Source organism: Drosophila santomea, chromosome 3R (genome assembly GCF_016746245.2).
Source record: "Drosophila santomea strain STO CAGO 1482 chromosome 3R, Prin_Dsan_1.1, whole genome shotgun sequence".
NCBI lineage: Eukaryota > Metazoa > Arthropoda > Insecta > Diptera > Drosophilidae > Drosophila > Drosophila santomea.
In genome coordinates this window covers 20,537,972-20,555,833 of record NC_053019.2, presented here as the reverse complement: position 1 = coordinate 20,555,833, position 17,862 = coordinate 20,537,972, and the positions used below count along the sequence as shown (strand labels likewise).

Genomic DNA, 17,862 nt, shown 5'->3' with positions numbered 1-17,862 from the left:
TTAATCGGAAATATGTTAATATTCGACGGTCCAATATTTATGAACCTATTAGTTGTACTCAATTTATTACAGTGCATTGCTTGAAGGCGATTTCACGCCTTGGTCACACTTCTAGCTGCATTTTCTTCAACATCGTGAAAAAATCGGCGCGCCATTTCTGTCCACCTTTTGCGTCAGACTCGCTCTACTCTTGCCGACTTGACAAATTCGCGAGTGTTTATTTGTTTTAAGCAGTGCCTGTCCCGATACCACAACATTCGCATCCGGCGCAGCCGCCCCCAGCTGCCCAACGTGGTGAAATCAAAGCATTGCTCATCGCGATAGTTGGCATTCCGGCGAAGGACAAAGCAGGGGATCTACGTAGTATATGTTTGTTAGCTGAGTAGCAATAACAGCGAGCAACATGTTTGGCGGCGCGAAACCCAGCTTCGGAGCCACTCCTTCGGCCACCAGCTTTGGTGGTTTCAGCGGCACCACGACAACCACTCCGTTTGGCCAGTCGGCTTTTGGCAAACCCGCCGCACCGGCCTTTGGAAACACCTCCACCTTCGCCGCCCAGCCCGCGCAGCAGTCGCTGTTTGGTGCGGCAGCCACACCAGCTCAGCCAGCCGGAGGTTTATTCGGTGCGAACACGTCCACGGGCTTCGGAAGCACTGCCACAGCTCAGCCCACGGCCTTTGGAGGTTAGAGACGATCATTTGGAGGGCTATCATGTTACTTATGTAGTTAAATCTTCATTGCAGCCTTTTCGCAACCGCAGCAGACGTCGAACATATTTGGAACCACCCAGACGGCGACGAGTACCTCACTCTTTGGACAATCGACGCTTCCCAGCTTTGGAGCCGCCAAGCCAACGATGACGGCCTTTGGACAAACAGCTGCTGCCCAGCCGACGGGCTCTTTGTTCGGACAACCGGCTGCCGCCACCAGTACAACAGGTTTCGGAGGCTTTGGGACCACGGCGCCCACAACCACCAATGTTTTTGGCAGTGGTACCGCGTCTGCTTTTGCCCAGCCGCAGGCCACAGCTGTGGGAGCTTCCGGAGTTAATACGGGCACGGCCGTGGTCAAGTACCAGCCAACCCTTGGTACAGATACCCTGATGAAGAGCGGTCAGGCCAATAGTGTGAACACTAAGCAGCACTGCATCACGGCTATGAAGGAGTACGAAGGCAAATCTCTGGAGGAGCTCCGCCTGGAAGACTATATGTGCGGGCGCAAGGGTCCACAGGCTGGCACTGCTCCGGGAGCTTTTGGATTCGGAGCTCAGGTTACTCAGCCCGCTCAGCCTGCAAGTGGTGGCTTGTTTGGAAGCACTGCCCAACCGAGCACGGGCCTGTTTGGCCAAACAGTGACCGAGAATAAAAGCATGTTTGGCACCACCGCTTTTGGACAACAACCGGCGACCAACAATGCGTTCGGAGCAACAACCCAACAAAACAACTTTCTGCAGAAGCCCTTTGGAGCCACCACCGCCACGCCATTTGCCGCTCCCGCAGCTGACGCTTCAAATCCATTTGGGGCGAAGCCTGCTTTTGGACAGGGAGGAAGCTTATTTGGTCAAGCACCCGCGACCAGTGCGGCTCCTGCCTTCGGACAGACTAACACCGGATTCGGAGGCTTCGGAACCACTGCAGGAGCAACGCAACAGTCGACCCTTTTTGGTACTACTCCCGCCGCCGATCCAAATAAATCAGCCTTTGGCTTGGGCACAGCTGCATCGCAAGCCACTACAGGTTTTGGATTTGGAGCTCCAGCCACAAGCACCGCTGGCGGAGGTCTTTTCGGAAACAAGCCCGCCACTAGCTTTGCTGCTCCGACTTTCGGAGCAACCTCCACGGCCAGCACTCCGTTTTCAAACTTTGGCTTAAACACCAGTACAGCAGGAACGGGTGGAGGCCTTTTCAACTCGGGATTGAACAAGCCAGCAACGTCCGGATTCGGAGGTTTTGGAGCCACCAGCGCAGCACCACTTAATTTCAACGCAGGCAACACGGGCGGATCCCTTTTCGGAAATACAGCCAAGCCGGCAGGAGGTCTTTTTGGAGGCGGAACTACGACCTTGGGTGGCACGGGTGCTGCTCCAGCGGGCGGACTTTTTGGAGGAGGAACTACTAGCTTCGGCGGCGTCGGTGGTTCCTTGGGCGGCGGAAGCTTTGGCATGGGTACCAACAACTCGTTAACTGGTGGTCTTATGGGAGCTCAGCCCACATTGGGTATCATGACGCCGTCGCACCAGCCCATTCATCAACAGATCCTAGCTAGGGTAACTTCTCCCTACGGTGATTCTCCGATTTTCAAGGATCTGAAGCAGAGCGACGAAGCAGACGCGACCAGGGCTACAAACACGGCTGCTCAGCAAGCAGTTCTGGACATGACCAGCAACCAGTACAAGATTGCCACCAAGAACAGTCCTGCTCCAGTGAAGGTAAAGGCGCTGGGCAGCACACTTAATAGAAAATCGCTGTTTGATGGCCTCGAGGAGTTTGATGCTACTGTGGAGGGTTTCAATCTCAAGCCCAATGCTAAACGTTTGGTTATCAAACCCAAAGTAAAGAGTGTAGAGGGTGGAAATCCTTCCAGCTCTGTTGGCAGTGCTCCCAACACGCCCCAGTCTCGCCCCAAAGTGGCAACTCCCAGCAAAGAACGCGAGTCCTTTAGCGGAGTCATTCCAAGTGAGCCACTGCCACCAGCAGGAAACTCGCCTGGAGGAACAAATGGACGGGAAAGCCAGGATAACGGTCGCCGTGAGTCATGGCTGCACCCTAACAACCTCGAGAAGGTACGACAGCATAACATTCAGACCGGAATGGATCAGGGATCGCCCCACAACAGCACCCTCAACGAGCTTGTCCCGCGCAAACCATTGGACACATACCGACCATCGTCCACGGTTCGCCTCTCGGTGTCGACCATCCCAGAGAATCCGTTCGAGGACCAATCGAGCACGATTGCACGGCGGGACACCTTCATTTCGGAGCAGGCCAATGAGAGCGTGCTTTCGAGCAGATCTCATGAAGCAGAGGACTCTGCCGCAAACCGATCCCGCCTTGCCATTGAGGCAGCTGCTGCAGATGCGGCGGACTACGAGGCCCATCCCACAGGCATTGTGTTGCGACGTGCGGGTTACTATACAATTCCATCGCTGGACGACCTACGTTCCTATTTGGCCGAGGACGGATCCTGTGTGGTTCCAAACTTTACGGTGGGTCGGGAAGGATACGGCAATGTCTTCTTCGGCAAGGAAATGGATGTGGCGGGTCTAAACCTCGATGAAATTGGTAAGAGTCTTGTGTTCTTTATAACTTTTTGGGTTTGCCTTTATACATTTATTAATTGCTTAACCATTTTTATCACTTACTTATGCAGTCCACTTCCGCAACAAGGAGATTATCATTTATCCCGACGACGATAACAAGCCGCCCATTGGTCATGGCCTAAATCGTGACGCCCAGGTCACTTTGGACCAAGTATGGCCGTTGGACAAGACCAAGCACGAAGCCATCAAGGAGCCACAACGCTTGCTCAAGATGGATTGGGAGGGCAAGTTGCGGCGGGTGTGCGATAAAAACGATACGCGTTTTATAGAATACCGCCCGGAAACGGGTAGTTGGGTCTTCCGCGTCAAGCACTTCTCTAAATATGGTCTGGGCGACAGCGACGAAGAGGACGAAGTGCCCACCGATCCGAAAAAAGCCAAAATGACAACGCTTGAGGCTCAGCAGCGGGCAAACGCAGAGAAGATGACCCTCAACTCGCTGCGCCAAGCGCAAAAGATTTCAGAAGACGCAGCCCGCAACTTGGACCCAAAGGCGTTGGTCGCTGGAGTTGCCAGCGGATTCAGGCCCATGGATGACACCGCCGAGTTCCTCTTAATGGACAAAACACGTAAGTCTATAGTACCTTTTAAAAGGTTCAGTTTCGTTGATTGTAATTTGGTTTCGCAGAATTTTTCCAAGCCGGCGGAAACTCCGATTTCTCCATGTTTGATCCACCGCGTCATCGTCCATCTGTAACCAGTCCCACAGCTGTTTTGGCTCAGGATATGGTAGGCAACGAGCCGCACAAAATGCAGCTAATGAAATCGTCATTGTTTGTGGAGGACAATGGCAACGAGGACGAGCCTATGGGTAGGTGGACAATCTCTTGATGGTCTTGCAAATTGCTTACAGTATATTATTCAAAAGTTGTATATTGATTTTGTAGTAAAAGTTAAGTAAATTCTACAATGTTAATCGTTAGTTTTGAGCTAAACATTGTCAACGAGATTTAAAGAGGGATATTAATCTTTGCAAATACTTTTTATAATTGTATTATTCTAAAAAGTATTATATATTTAATCTAAAGATTTATTGTTGTTTACCAAAGAAGCACATTATAAAGTTAATAAAGCCTTCAAGTGTATTAGTAAATCCGAATATTTTGCCTAATTTGACAACATTTCATTATCATTACAACAATTCACTGCTTATCATTACACAACCACTATACATTTGAACATTAACCATGCATTTCTTCAGAGACTACTGGGCGTCTGCTTCGTCATCGGAAGTTTTTCCATATGGAACCTAACGTCTGGAAGGACGGTGCTTCCGAGAGCTCGAGTCAATACGATTTTGACCACCCATCGCCCGCTCTGCCAGTCTCTTCCTCCGTCTCTGAAGCCAGCCTGATGTGTGATGCACATTACGAGGAGGTACGTTTTCGAAACCTATTCCTTAAACCCCAATAATTCTCATCGTTACCATCCATTTCAGACATCGTCGATGGCAACTGGAAGCATTGTTGCAGCTGTTAAGGAGAGGAAGTATGAGATGCCTGTCGCTAAAGCCTTCAAGTTTGTCTGTAAGCCCAAAGTTGCGCCGGTTAAGGTGCGTGCCACCACGGTTCCCCTGCCCAGGTCCATTGCTTACGAGATGCGCGATATGTGGATCGCCGATTTGGGATTCTACAAAGGACGCAGCTTTAAGCTCAGTTTTGGCCCACAAAACTCATTGGTACTGCCCAGCACCTTTAATAACATGCAAAACCTCAAAGAATGTAAGAATATCTGACACAAGTTAGCAGTCAAATTATAATAGTTTCGTTTGCTTTAGTTACTGGACCATCCCTGCCCGCCTCCATGGTATTTGCTCCCCGACTAGCCACCGATATGTCGCCCAGCGTAATGCAGCTGGTGCAGTTCAACATGGTCAAAGGCAACGAGGGTATTTGCGAAAGAATCGTTCCCCATCTAGAGGTTCAGCTAGGCGACTGTCTTTCTGTAAATGTGGAAGGTAGTGAGTGCCCGTATATGCATCCCGATAGCGGTACGAAACTAGTTTCCAAGCACTTCTCCGAGTCTCTAAAGCAGAGAAATGCTGGCCTAAAAGAGGATTACGCCGTGTCTGTGTGGTCGCTTTTGTTCGCGCTATGGGGCGATCATGATGAGCTGGTGGACCTGGAAAAGAACTCCCACTACATGGTTATGTGTCGACGCAATCTGCTATCCGAGTGGCTGGAGAATACGCTCCTGGGCAAGGATCTACTCTCGAAAAAAGTTAGCACCCACAGTTATCTGGATCACATGTTGGAGTTACTCAGCTGCCACCGAGTAAATGAGGCTTGTGAGTTGGCCTTCAACTACGATGATGCTAATCTGGCTCTCGTGCTGTCCCAATTAAGTTCCGGAGCTGTCTTCCGGCTACTGATGGAGGAGCAGCTTTTTGCCTGGCAGCAGAGCAAGGCGGATAAGTACATCGATCTGGAGCGGCTCAAGATGTACATGCTGGCCGCCGGAGTGCCCATGATGCAGTCCTCACAGGGCGCTATCAACTTACTCGAAGACAACAACTGGCTGACAGTGCTGGCTATGCAACTGTGGTACTTCACAGCCCCAACCTCGACCATCACCGATGCCCTCAATGCTTATAACAACGCCTTCCAAGCGGATGAATGTTATGCGGAGCCACCAACACCCAGCTACAAGAACACACCTACCGACACCAAGAAGCCCGTCTACGATCTGCGTTACCACTTGCTCCAGTTATACTCCAAGCGTATGCATTCCCTGGAAGAAACCCTCAATCCTATAACGCATACCGCCGATGTCATGGACTTTCGTTTGAGGTAAACTTGAAAAATTTTTAGGTCTAGTGAAAAATAATTAATATTAAATCATTTTTAGCTGGCTGCTTCTGCAAACTCTTCGCGCGCTTGGTTACCGTCACTGTTCGCCCTTAACGGAGGCTCGTCTTTCGGTGGATTTCGCTAGCCAGCTGGAGAACGAGGGCCTCTGGCAGTGGGGTATCTTCGTGCTATTGCATATTAAGCAGCGGTCCCAGAGGGAACGAGGTGTTCAGCAAATGCTACAGAGGAATGTCAGCGTATCCGCCAAGGTGCCTCTAAATGCAGAAGAGCGATTTATCGTCGAAGAGCTGGGTATTCCGATGTCGTGGGTGGACTATGCAAAGGCGGTAAAGGCAGGAGCGTCTGGCAAGCATCACCTTCAAGCAAAATATCTGCTAAAGGCTAAACATTTTGCGACGGCGCACGATGTCATCTTCAAACACATTGCTCCTGATGCAATTATAAACGGTAAGTTTCTTAAAAAAAAAAATTTTGATGGTGTACTAATAATGCTAATCGCAAACTTGCAGGAAAAATGGAATACCTGCACAGCCTGCTCATTCAATTCGAGGATACTGAGGGCAGCAGCATTCGAGTGCCCAACTGGTCCAACCAGGGCCAGATCTTCTTGGACTTTATCGACATCAGTGCCAAGTTCAAGCAGATCCGCAGTGTGACCAACATCGCTGACATCAATGCGCGCTGGGAGAACTTAAAGCCCCAACTAAGCGAACTCTGCTCCCGCATCAGTCTGCTCCCATGTCCCACCTCCAAGCACCGACTGTGCCAGAGTGAAATCTCGCAGAGCCTCAGTTGCTTGGTGCACGGCATGTGCATTGTCTGTCCCGAGATGGAGTCTTCCTCAGTGCTTAAGGTGGCCCTGGAGCGACTGCCACTGCCGCAAGAGTTCTCCTCAAAGGAGCTGCGCATCTGGCTGGAGGAGCTACTGGACAAAATCGAAAGCGAGCCACCATTTAGCGAGCGACAGCAACCCACAATGATGGAAACATAGGAGTCCAGAAATATACAAAGCTTGAAGATACAATGTTTAGTTTAAGGTCGAATTAACTTAGTTATAATCAATTGATTAGCATCCCCCTCGCAAGAAAGAAAGTCAGCTGTAGGATAGGTTTGAGTACGGCATCATTTATGTATGATTGCTAAATAGTTAAAAACGTTTCGTCAGAAAGGACCAGAAGAATAATAGTTTTTTGTTGATTTGTTTAATTGATTTTCATAAATTTCATAAATTTAGTGGTGTAAGCAAGTAAATAAACTATATTTTTAACAATGGGAATGTTTTTAATGGGAATCTTTTCAAATCCGATAGTACAAAGCTGTGTCTATCGAAAGCTTTCTTGGCAACTACCTACTTAGTCCAGTCGCGGAGCAAGATCAGTAGACACTCGATCGGTGATAAGGCCACAACATATTTGCCACCTGAAAAGTTTGATTAGCTTCTCACCTGCTGTACCTACAGACAAACTAGTTCCGCTAGTCATGGCTGCTGCTGCTCCCGCTGAAACCCCCACTGCGCCCGCCTCCTGGTGTGGACGCGGTGCCAAGCCCCGCACCTTTGAGAAGCAACCGCCAGTGATCTGCTATGACAAGCCCGCGGCATCGATCGTTTCCAAGGAGGAGTACGATGTAAGTAACGCGTGCAATCACAATGATAAAATAATCTCATCCGACTCGCGGATAACTCCAGGATAAGCGCTATCGAGCACTGACTGGCGATCTGGTGGAGACACTGATTGTGCCTAAACGGGAGGCACGCACCTGGACCATGCAGGAGGGCGATTTGTGCCGCGTGACCGTCCACGAAGGTTCCCAGGTGGGCGACATGAACTTTTGGAATCTGGAGAACACCGCCGAGCGCTTCTACTCGGGCAAGACGCGCCAGCTGCACTCGTCGCATCTGCGCGTCTACGATCGCCTGTGGAGCTGCCTGCCCCATCTGCGTCCCATGGCCACCTTTGTGTTCGATTCCCTCGCCGCCTATGGAATAGATGAGGATGGCGGTGCTCTGCACGACGTGATTGGGACGCGCTGCGACGGCTACACCTACAAGCTAATCACGGGCAAGGAACGGGTGGGCAGCTGCCACAGTTCCCTAGTCAAGGCGGTGGTGGAGGAGCGCGGCCTGACGGAGCAGGATGTGCACGATGTGTGGAACATCTTCATGTGCACCGGGTTCACGAGGATCACTCATCAGTATTTCTGCAAGGCAAGTCCCGCACGCAAGGGGGATTTCATTGAGTTTGTGGCCGATATGAATCTTCTGGTGGCCCTGAGCGCCTGTCCGCAGGGCGATGTCTCCATCCAAGTTGGTGCCGAAGTGCCGGACGAGAAGTGCCACCCACTCAAGGTCGAGGTGTTCCGCCGCAAGTAACCAGAGCCATTTGTATTCCGTGTGGGGAAACCTGGGTTCTATAAAAGTGCCATTTATGTATGTAAACAGTGCCATAGAGATGCTTTAGATCATCTGACCTAATGCTTACGAATTTTCCATAAAAATATATTACTGCAACACATATTAAATATTTAATTGACTTTAAAAAATTTTATACGGCTAGAGTTTTAGATTACACAATGTTATTTCTTAAATCTATATTTTTAAATCACACTTTAAATATTACCGGACAATGCGGTAGTCGCAATTCGTTACGCGACTGTTTTTCGATTTTTAGGGTGACCAGTCAATAAACATTTTCAGCCGACTCTTGTTGTTTTTCTGCTTGAGTTTTGGCAAATGCTAAACAAAGTTATTTTCGCCAGGAACAAACTATTAAAATGAGTGAGATTAGGGGCGAGGAGAACCTCGAGCGGCTGCGCAATTATATCCTGCGTCCGGAGCTGTCCCTCCACAATCCCCTGCCGGATGTTTTGCCCCGCAAATTCGATCCTTTGCGCCTGTTGCATGCGCCTCGTTGTCCGGCAAGCACCAAGCTGATTCCTCGCCGGGATCAGAGTGGCCAGATACTGGAGTTCGTGGAAGTGGACCTGGAGGATGTGGGCGCCAGTGCCAACAACTCAATGTCCATGCAGCGGGAGCCGGGTCTGCTGGAAGAGGCGACGCGTGGCTCCCACTCCAATTTTCCCTTTTGGCCTGGTGGCTTCGATGAGCAGCGCCAGCAGATCGCTGCTCTGGATGTCGAAAACTTTCAGCTGGGGGACAAGCTGCTAACGGTACCACCGGGCTTTAGCTCTGGCTACGATTTCTCCCAATCACAGTCCGTAACACTGCCGCCCGTGGTCGCCGATCCCAGTAACGTGGATCTATTAGAGAACCTCGAGCAGGATTTGGACGTCCAGGAATGGATGAAGCTAACGCGCAGTGAGGGAACAAGCTCCACTGGACCGCCTCAAAGCGCCAACCATTTGAACGTGCAACTTCCTTCAGAGGATTTCAAAGATGTAGACGATCACATCATGAAGGCTGACCTGAAGCCAGTGCTGAACATTTCTACCACCACGAAGAACTTTAAGAGCGACTGGGCCGAAATGGTGGACATTAGCCAACCCATCAATGACTTCAAAGAGCAGATACCGTGCCCCGCCATGGATTTTCCCTTCGAACTGGATGTCTTTCAAAAGCAGGCCATTCTCAAGCTGGAACAACGCCAGTACGTTTTCGTTGCAGCCCACACGTCAGCTGGCAAGACTGTTGTAGCTGAATATGCCATCGCCCTATCCAAGCGGGATCTCACCCGCACCATCTACACATCGCCGATCAAGGCGTTGTCCAATCAGAAGTACCGCGACTTCCGAAAGACCTTCAAGGATGTGGGCCTTATCACAGGCGACCTGCAGATTGAGCCCACCGCTTCTTGTCTGATCATGACCACCGAGATTTTACGCTCAATGCTGTATTGCGGCAGCGAAGTCACACGGGATCTGGAGTGGGTGATCTTCGACGAGGTGCACTATATTAATAACCCAGAGAGAGGACATGTCTGGGAGGAGGTCATCATACTGCTGCCCGAACATGTAAACATTATAATGCTGAGTGCCACCGTGCCCAATACCTTGGAATTGGCGGACTGGGTGGGAAGCACCAAGAAAAGAAAGGTCTATGTGATCAGCACTTTAAAACGGCCAGTGCCTCTGACGCATTTCCTTTATACTGGTGCTGGAGGAAAGAGCCGTGATGACATGTTTCTGCTGGTGGATGCCCAGGGAAAGTATCTACAGGGTAACTACGAGAAGGCCGTGGAGCGCAAGAAGGAGATGCAGGGCAAAGCCAAAGGCGGCCCAACTGGGTCAAAGAACCACATCAATGCCAAGCAGGAGCAGTACACATGGATTGGTCTAATCGACTTTCTGAAGCGGAACAACAAGATGCCAGTGGTGGCTTTCACTCTGTCCCGCAATCGGTGTGACTCCAATTTGGCCGCCCTGCAGTCGGTGGATCTGAATACGGAAAAGGAGAAGGGTGCCGTGCAGAAGTTCTTCCTGCAGTGTCTGGCCAAACTGAAGCCCCCGGACCGTACTATTCCGCAGGTTCTTATTCTTAAGGACGCTTTGCAGCGAGGAATCGGGGTGCATCACAGCGGCATCTTGCCCATTCTTAAGGAGATCGTGGAGATGCTGTTTCAGAATGGGCTAGTTAAGCTGCTCTTCGCCACTGAAACGTTTGCCATGGGTGTCAACATGCCCGCACGCACTGTGGTCTTTGACTCGTGCAAAAAGTTTGACGGACTGGAGATGCGTAACCTGAAACCGGGCGAATACATCCAAATGGCCGGCAGAGCTGGACGGCGTGGACACGACGAGACGGGTACGGCGATCATAATGTGCAAGGGCAGTGTGCCACCATCAATGGAGTTGCGGCCCATGATCCTGGGCCTGCCGGAGAAGCTGCAGTCACAGTTCATTCTGCGCTATGCGGTAATCCTCACATGTCTGCGCATCGAGAGCATCAAGGTGGAGGATATCATGCAGTTCAGCTTCAAGGAGTTTAACCAGAAGCTGCAGTTGCCTACGCAGCAGAAGCAACTTCGCCTGGCCGAAGACAAGTTCGCCATGCTCCCAAATCTCGGCGAACATCTGCAGCCGCTTGTCAACTTTTACGACAAAGCCGTCGAGTATTGGAAGGAAAAGCACCGCATCATGGTAGGATCTACATATAAACGCAACTACATTTTATGAACCTCACTTTTCAATTTATTTTAGAAATTTATTGTAACACAAGCCAAGATCCAGAAAGAACTGAAGGTTGGCCGCGTCATTGTCATTACGCAGGGCAAGCACTACAACAAACTGGCCATTCTACTCAGCACCAAATCTGTCACGGGCAAGGATACCATCTATAAGGTGCTAGTGCTGGATCATCAATTCAAGGCCAAGGATAGCAACAGCCTCCAGCAAAGCGAGCTCTACTACAAAATACTGTCGTTGACGCCGAGGAACATGACCTTCCAGCCCGAGGGAATCGGGGGACACACTGTGCTGGACATCAAGGCTATAGACATTATCAATATCACCAAGAGCACATTGAAAGTCGATGCAGACGCGATTATCCGGAATTGGGAGCAGCGGCAGCTGGAGCGGTTCAAGGATTCGCCGCCTGGTGGATCGGTGGTCAAGGCCGTTACCGAGCTAAACCAGCTAAATGAGAGTTACATTGCCAGCGCGGATAACATCAAATACGTAAATCTGTCCAAGGAGATAGTCGTGAGTGCTGACAGCGAGCTGGCAATGCTTAACTACGTAGATCACCTGAGACGTCAGGTGGGTGAATTGCTGCCCCATACCAACATTGCCGGTTTCGAGCAAGAGTTTGCCAAAGTTTACGAGCGCCGGATGCTGGAGATCCACATTGAGGAACTGCGCTTCAAGAACTCTGCTAAGAATTTGACCCTCTATCCGGACTACTGCAACAAGCTGCAGGTGCTGCGAGCCCTGAAATACATAGATGAACTGGACGAGGTTACGCTTAAGGGAAAAGTTGCCTGTGAGATGGGCCAAAATGAGCTACTAATCACGGAACTCATTCTATGCAACATGTTCAACGATCTGGAGCCGGCAGAAATAGCCGCCCTGCTCTCTGGCCTCGTCTTCCAGGCAAAGTTGCGAGATAAACCTGTAATACCAGAGGCGATGAAGAAGTGCGTGGAGGCCTTTGAGCAGATCAACGATACTATTCTCGCCGAGGAGCAGCGCTTCCAGGCAGCCATCGAGAGCGATAATCGCCTCAACTTTGGCCTCTTGGAAGTGGTCTACGAATGGGCTAGAAATAAGGTAGGAGGCCCTTAATATCTCTAGTTCGCGACCATGCCTATCTCATATATGCCCATCCAATTTAATCTTATTCACAGCCCTTTGCTGAGATTATGAAACTGACCACCGTGCAGGAGGGCATCATTGTACGATGCATACAGCAACTGAACGAAACCCTGCGTGATGTTAAAACGGCTGCCATTCGGATTGGCAATCCTGGACTGCAGTCTAAGATGGAAGAGGCGTCGGCGGCTATCAAGCGCGATATTGTGTTCACCGCATCCTTGTACACAGAACTGTAGTCGGTGGGAATGGTGCAGCCATCCATTGTGGAGGAAAAGACGAGACGGAAATGTGATTTCTTACATCTATACTTTATGCACGTGTCAATTACAATTCCAAAGGATACTTATAAAAAAAATGTAAAAATATTTATGTGCAACGCGACGCGGGCAGGCGGAGGTGATCTGGCGATAGTGGAGTAGCAGCGCCGCGCTGGGAAGCTGTATTATCGCGATTCGGGCTTAAATTTTGGTGGAACCATCATGCCGGTCATATGTTTTTGTTTCTTGGCTTTCTTTGACTTGCCGGCACCCGACTGAAAATCATGCCAGCTGTTCACCCGGCTCTGGCGGGACTCCTCAAAGTTCTGCTGCCATTCGCGGTCCGCCTTTACCCGCTCCTCCTCCTCGATTTCCGTTTCGCGCTTACGCTTTCGCTCCTCCTGGTCGCGCTGGTCGAGCTTCTGCCGCCGACGCTCCATGTCGGCAAACAGCTTCATGACCATAACGTAGATAGCGTGCTTGTACTTGGTGGGATCATCCTCGGGTATTGGCTCAGTTGGCCGACCCTCTTTTTTAAGCTTTCTGCGCTTCTCTGCAATCTGTAAGGTAACGAACAAATTGTTATAATACAGTTACAGTTAATAAAGGAAATGTGTCAGAACAATTGGCTTTGCAATTATTCTAAAAGATGAATGATCCGATGAACTGGAACTCACCATTTGATCCGTTCGCCCCTTTGCCTCCTCGTACACCTCCAGACACCTTTTGCGCGTGAGCTCGTTTTCCAGGATTTTCCAGGAACGCGACACAATATCGAATGCCATTTGAGCGCGCTCCTGGTTGTCGGGATTCTTGTCTGGATGGACGAGGATCGACAAGGTGCGGTATCGCTTTTTTATGTCCGCCAATTCGACCTCGGGCTCGATTTGGAGCACCTCAAACGGATTGAGATTGAAGTACGTTGAACCTGGACGAAGTAAACGATCAATTTGTTGAGAAGGAGTTAAAACTGAATCACGTTTTTCAATTTCTTTCACCTGCAATATAGGCACAAAATCATTTACTAAAGTGTATATAATAATAATGGTTTAGTTTATTCGGAGCGGCTGCCGTGGGAGGAGCCCGACCCAGTACAAAACGCTGAGCCTGCGGTTCCGACCGCCACACTTACTTCTGTGTAAAAATCCTCGAAGGTGTCCTGGGAGGTTCCCGGTTGGTCTCTGGCGGACGAGGAGGACATGCTGCAACAATAACGACGCCTTTTTGCGTTTTCCCTACAACAATTTTTGATAAAAACCTCAAGTCAACAGTGTGACCGTGCACAGTGTGTTGGGAATTACCGTTCGATGTAGTTAAAATGGCTCCTTCAATAGTCGTTATCACTAAATGAAATCCAAATTTAATTTTTGTTGGGCCAAAATAATAATGCTTTTTCGAATTATTTTGCATTCTTAGCATTTTTTTAAACACTTTTATTTGGGTACAACACAGTATTACATTAGATTTATTACCTTGCAACATTACAAGAATCCCCCTTCTAGTGTTGCAAGATGTCTCAGCAATGTGACCACTTCTTATCGCAGCGATAACATCTGGTTATCGTTATCGAACACATGGTACCCGCTGCATCGTTATATTTCGCTTAAAAGAAACCTGCGCTACAGATATAAATGCTTTATTCACTTCGACGCGTGGGATTGCTTTTGAACCGGCAAATTTTGGGCTCTTTCGCTTTCAATTCCACTGGCACAATGAGCAGCGGCTGTGGCTTAGACACTGACATCGTGTGGATGGACCTGGAGATGACCGGGCTGGACATTGAAAAGGACCAAATCCTGGAGGTGTCCTGCATCATTACGGACAAGGACCTGAATGTGAAGTCCGAGGGACCCTGCTTTGCCATCAACCATCCACAGGAGGTCTTCGACACGATGAACGAGTGGTGCAAGGAACACCATTCCAAATCTGGTCTTGTGGATCGATGCAAGAGCTCAGATGTAAAGCCCGAACAAGCCTCCAATCTATTGCTATCCTATCTCGAAAGGAACGTACCGAAGCGCGCATGTCCGCTCGGCGGGAATTCCGTCTACATGGACCGACTATTCCTCAAAAGATTCATGCCATTGGTAGATGATTACCTGCATTACCGCATCGTGGATGTGTCCACCATCAAGGAACTGGCCAGGCGCTGGCGTCCCGAAGTGCTGACGACCGCTCCCAAAAAAAGTTTCGCGCATCGCAGCTTGGACGACATCCTGGAAAGCATCAACGAGCTTAAGTACTATAAAGCGAACTTCTTTAAGTAAATCAAGTCCAGATCTTTCGATACCTCATGCTTTACTAACCAATGTAAGTGAACAAAAGTACTAGCAATATGTAAAAAGTCCATTAAGTAGTAGAATAAACCCATTTTTACTTAAACGATACTAAGGGGAAAAAAAAACATGTAATGTAAAACGTGAAGTTGAGCTTATATTATTGGCAAATGCATTTTGTTAAATATAGATGTACAAGAACGTTCACTGTATTTTCCGTATATGCACGGAGAAACAGAACTCTATCATGAGAAATAAGAATACGATAGCAATAAAGAATTCAATGCTAGTAGACGCCGTTGATGTTATTGTGGCTGGCTGAATAATGGTTCGGCTCCTGCCTTCTCCGCGAGGACCTGTGGTTGGAATTGCCGCCATCACTGCCCGTCACCTTCTCGGCTTCCATGCGTCCGGATAGAAAGCTGGCCACGCGTTCCTGTAGAATGCACATGTGTTAATAGTGATCTTCCTTCTGGAAGTGAGTTTCGAGTCCTTTCTTACCAGGTAGGCATTGGTCAGGCCTTGCAGGTTACCATAGAACGCCAGCATGCGCTTGAAGAGAGATTCAGCTTCCTCTTTCGAAATGGTTTTAACCTTGTCCAGCCGGGAGATTGTGATAATGCGGTGGTTGATATAGATGATTTGGTGGGCCACCTCTGTCGTTGTGTGTGCCAGGTTTCTGTAAGATTTTGTCGTAAGGGTTTACATGGAGAAATAAGGATTGAAGGGGAAGCAACCAACCTGGGTATATTGGCTGCCACATGAGCACTGAAGTTCACCAGGTGCACCACCCGCCTGGCCGACTCGCGTGTCAGTAGCACTATCAACTGCTCCAGAGTGGCGGGTCTCGCTTGATTCTCGGGTTCATCTGCACTGAGATAGACCCACAGTTCCTTGGCCTTTTGAACGGCCTGCTTTGGATCGGTGGCAATCTGTAGGATGGGTTTCGGTTATAGGTGTATATACGGAATTCCAGAATACAAACAAGAACGATGGGTATGACAAAGTATTTAGATATCAGTAAACCACAATGTTTTATAGTCATGACTTTTCGTAACGAATTCAAATTGTGGTTACTGTAATCTCAAAGTTCTTTCAAATGATACACAAAATGAATAGGTTACTGAATTTTACTAACCAGTTCTGCGGCATAGATGAGCACGTGGATCGCCTCCTTGCTCTGCTTTTTGAGGGCGCGAGCCTCTGCGATGGTTCTTTGGGTGAGCCGTCGCTTCAGTTTGCGGGAGAAACGTTGACCATGATGGATCGCCTTGATGGCACCCCTCTCATCCGGCACAGCATCGTTATCATCCTCCTGTGGGGCTGCAAGGCGGATACTCGGCATAAGTGAGTGCGCACTCGGTTTATGTCTTATATATTAGGAGAGCAAAGGGAGAGGGAGAGAGCAAATCCCGGCCAGAGCTTATCGCTACTTTCCCTGGCTTGAGGTTTCAATGAATCCGCCATTCCCCAGAGATAACCTTCCCGACAACGTGGGCATTTATAAATAAACTATGAGATGAGTGCACCTTGAGGTGATTTGCCTGGATGCTGACTTTTCAAATCACTTGCTTTCGCTTAATTTACGCACTTTTCTCAAAAACTTTAATATCCTAGGATTTTGATTATCTCTAGTTGTAAGGAGAAATGTGCAATTTTGTATACTAACTTTTGTGGCCAAACATTCGGTTTAACTGTTGTCGAATCGGCGAAAAGTTATCATTCAGGGCCGAAACCAATTTCTTCACTACAACAATTTCGAATTATAAAAAGTTAGTTTAGTACGAGATCTTCATTAAACTATGCAAAGTAAAAAATCCCCACTGGCAATAGAAGATTATGTGGCGTAATCCCCATCACTCACCATCGGTCTGATCCTGATCCGTTTGGATGGGCACCAGGTACTTGTCCACGAACTTATCGCCGGCTGTGAAGGCGCCATCAATGCGCTCCGCTGCATAGTGGGTAAGTGGGCTCTCCAGGACAGCATTGCCGATTTGCTTGACGGAATCGGCGCGCTTCAGAACCGGACGCACCAGGTGATCGGACATGTACTCCTTGGTGTTCCAGTACATCTTCAAACAGAGAAGGATGCCCTTTTGTCAGCGAATGGATGCGAGTTACCGACCGACTACTTACCATTTCAGGCGGCAGATAGACCAGTGGAATGCGCTGTTCCAGGATGTCCAGGCTCTTGCACATCACGTTGTCCAGGCGCTGAATGGATGGCTCAAAGAGCTTGACCGCCGGCTGGATGGTTTCGTAGGCGGCCGTAATGGTGGCCTCTGCGGTCTCAAAGTACCAGGAGAATAGCCTGTTGTTGTTCTTCACCTTGTCGTAGATGGTCTCCACGCGCTTCACACTGGATTCCACCAGGGGAATGGATCCGATGCGATCGATGGCCTCCAGATGGAGTCCACTGCCGCTGGTTGCAGTTGCTGGTTAGATTTAAAAATCGTATTATTAAAGGGGGAATAACACTTTCAGACAGCGCGTGTCACTAACCCATTTGTGTTTGGGATTTCACGGGAAGATTCGGATTAGATGCGAGAGAACTGTTGCTGTCGCCGGCTCAATTGATACTGGCAGGCCTCCGATCGAGCAGCTACCATATAGACTTGGTTCCCCAAATCGCCGATCATGCTCGGAGTCCAAGCTGACCTTTGCCAGCAGATAAGACGTGGATGGAGGCACAAACACCGTTCACCTAGACGCTCCGCCGGACTTATCAGCAAACACGCCATTCGCACTAGTGTGGGGCTCCAAAGTTCGAACGTACTAGATGGGGACTGCAGCTTAGGAACTCCGTGCATGTGAATCACATTCCCGGAATATCTGTACTGCGATCATAATCGCACCATAAATGACCCGATTAGCTGCGGTAATAACGAACCATTTTGTGCTAATTCCGAGCAAGTGACGAAAAGGTTCAA

At 49.3% G+C, this 17,862-nt stretch overlaps 6 protein-coding genes across 8 annotated transcripts; 4 read left to right on the top strand and 2 right to left on the bottom strand.

The window, feature by feature from the left end:
• Positions 1 to 73: 73 nt before the first annotated feature.
• Positions 74 to 7,399, top strand: LOC120450966 (nuclear pore complex protein Nup98-Nup96). The gene is made up of 9 exons (XM_039634257.2): positions 74 to 683; positions 744 to 3,281; positions 3,370 to 3,888; positions 3,948 to 4,130; positions 4,521 to 4,696; positions 4,758 to 5,040; positions 5,097 to 6,108; positions 6,167 to 6,576; positions 6,639 to 7,399. Exons 1-9 carry the CDS (start codon positions 404 to 406, stop codon positions 7,118 to 7,120), a joined length of 5,883 nt encoding a protein of 1,960 aa, XP_039490191.1. The 5' UTR covers positions 74 to 403; the 3' UTR covers positions 7,121 to 7,399.
• Positions 7,400 to 7,474: 75 nt separating this feature from the next.
• On the top strand, positions 7,475 to 8,666 carry LOC120450968 (uncharacterized protein C11D3.03c). Its single transcript, XM_039634259.2, has 2 exons — positions 7,475 to 7,755; positions 7,817 to 8,666. The coding sequence occupies exons 1-2, from the start codon at positions 7,609 to 7,611 to the stop codon at positions 8,498 to 8,500; spliced, it is 831 nt and encodes a 276-aa protein (XP_039490193.1). The 5' UTR covers positions 7,475 to 7,608; the 3' UTR covers positions 8,501 to 8,666.
• Positions 8,667 to 8,811: 145 nt separating this feature from the next.
• On the top strand, positions 8,812 to 12,761 carry LOC120450967 (helicase SKI2W). The gene is made up of 3 exons (XM_039634258.2): positions 8,812 to 11,223; positions 11,284 to 12,351; positions 12,429 to 12,761. Exons 1-3 carry the CDS (start codon positions 8,902 to 8,904, stop codon positions 12,630 to 12,632), a joined length of 3,594 nt encoding a protein of 1,197 aa, XP_039490192.1. The 5' UTR covers positions 8,812 to 8,901; the 3' UTR covers positions 12,633 to 12,761.
• Positions 12,686 to 13,946, bottom strand: LOC120450969 (dnaJ homolog subfamily C member 8). Of its 2 annotated transcripts, none has more exons than XM_039634260.1 (3): positions 13,786 to 13,946; positions 13,331 to 13,651; positions 12,686 to 13,213 (listed from the first exon to the last, which is right to left on the bottom strand). In XM_039634260.1, exons 1-3 carry the CDS (start codon positions 13,852 to 13,854, stop codon positions 12,839 to 12,841), a joined length of 765 nt encoding a protein of 254 aa, XP_039490194.1. In that variant the 5' UTR covers positions 13,855 to 13,946; the 3' UTR covers positions 12,686 to 12,838. The 2 variants fall into 2 exon arrangements, with proteins under 2 accessions (XP_039490194.1, XP_039490195.1); XM_039634261.1 differs by having other exon boundaries at positions 13,331 to 13,581; positions 13,786 to 13,923.
• Positions 13,947 to 14,205: 259 nt separating this feature from the next.
• On the top strand, positions 14,206 to 15,223 carry LOC120451525 (probable oligoribonuclease). Its single transcript, XM_039635295.2, has one exon. It carries the CDS (start codon positions 14,285 to 14,287, stop codon positions 14,918 to 14,920), a length of 636 nt encoding a protein of 211 aa, XP_039491229.1. The 5' UTR covers positions 14,206 to 14,284; the 3' UTR covers positions 14,921 to 15,223.
• On the bottom strand, positions 15,067 to 17,591 carry LOC120451524 (lipid storage droplets surface-binding protein 1). 2 transcript variants are annotated; one of them, XM_039635293.1, is made up of 8 exons: positions 17,435 to 17,591; positions 17,069 to 17,367; positions 16,794 to 17,004; positions 16,599 to 16,676; positions 16,068 to 16,252; positions 15,671 to 15,861; positions 15,431 to 15,608; positions 15,067 to 15,365 (listed from the first exon to the last, which is right to left on the bottom strand). In XM_039635293.1, the coding sequence occupies exons 1-8, from the start codon at positions 17,436 to 17,438 to the stop codon at positions 15,216 to 15,218; spliced, it is 1,296 nt and encodes a 431-aa protein (XP_039491227.1). In that variant the 5' UTR covers positions 17,439 to 17,591; the 3' UTR covers positions 15,067 to 15,215. The 2 variants fall into 2 exon arrangements, with proteins under 2 accessions (XP_039491227.1, XP_039491228.1); XM_039635294.1 differs by lacking the exon at positions 16,599 to 16,676 and having other exon boundaries at positions 17,435 to 17,590.
• Positions 17,592 to 17,862: the final 271 nt, after the last annotated feature.

Bases quoted from the DNA above. Each gene is read 5' to 3' on its own strand.
- LOC120450966 (XM_039634257.2), top strand. From the start codon at position 404: ATGTTTGGCGGCGCGAAACCCAGCTTCGGAGCCACTCCTTCGGCCACC. The intron at 684-743 runs GTTAGAGACGAT...TCTTCATTGCAG, and splicing joins TCAGCCCACGGCCTTTGGAG to CCTTTTCGCAACCGCAGCAG. The intron at 6,109-6,166 runs GTAAACTTGAAA...AATCATTTTTAG, and splicing joins GTCATGGACTTTCGTTTGAG to CTGGCTGCTTCTGCAAACTC.
- LOC120450968 (XM_039634259.2), top strand. From the start codon at position 7,609: ATGGCTGCTGCTGCTCCCGCTGAAACCCCCACTGCGCCCGCCTCCTGG. The intron at 7,756-7,816 runs GTAAGTAACGCG...GGATAACTCCAG, and splicing joins TTTCCAAGGAGGAGTACGAT to GATAAGCGCTATCGAGCACT.
- LOC120450967 (XM_039634258.2), top strand. From the start codon at position 8,902: ATGAGTGAGATTAGGGGCGAGGAGAACCTCGAGCGGCTGCGCAATTAT. The intron at 11,224-11,283 runs GTAGGATCTACA...AATTTATTTTAG, and splicing joins AGGAAAAGCACCGCATCATG to AAATTTATTGTAACACAAGC. The intron at 12,352-12,428 runs GTAGGAGGCCCT...TCTTATTCACAG, and splicing joins ACGAATGGGCTAGAAATAAG to CCCTTTGCTGAGATTATGAA.
- LOC120450969 (XM_039634260.1), bottom strand. From the start codon at position 13,854: ATGTCCTCCTCGTCCGCCAGAGACCAACCGGGAACCTCCCAGGACACC. The intron at 13,652-13,785 runs GTAAGTGTGGCG...CCTATATTGCAG, and splicing joins TCGAGGATTTTTACACAGAA to GTGAAAGAAATTGAAAAACG. The intron at 13,214-13,330 runs GTGAGTTCCAGT...GTTACCTTACAG, and splicing joins AGGGGCGAACGGATCAAATG to ATTGCAGAGAAGCGCAGAAA.
- LOC120451525 (XM_039635295.2), top strand. From the start codon at position 14,285: ATGCTTTATTCACTTCGACGCGTGGGATTGCTTTTGAACCGGCAAATT.
- LOC120451524 (XM_039635293.1), bottom strand. The intron at 16,677-16,793 runs GTGAGTGATGGG...AAATTGTTGTAG, and splicing joins GGATCAGGATCAGACCGATG to TGAAGAAATTGGTTTCGGCC. The intron at 15,609-15,670 runs GTTGGTTGCTTC...AAAATCTTACAG, and splicing joins GTGGCAGCCAATATACCCAG to AAACCTGGCACACACAACGA.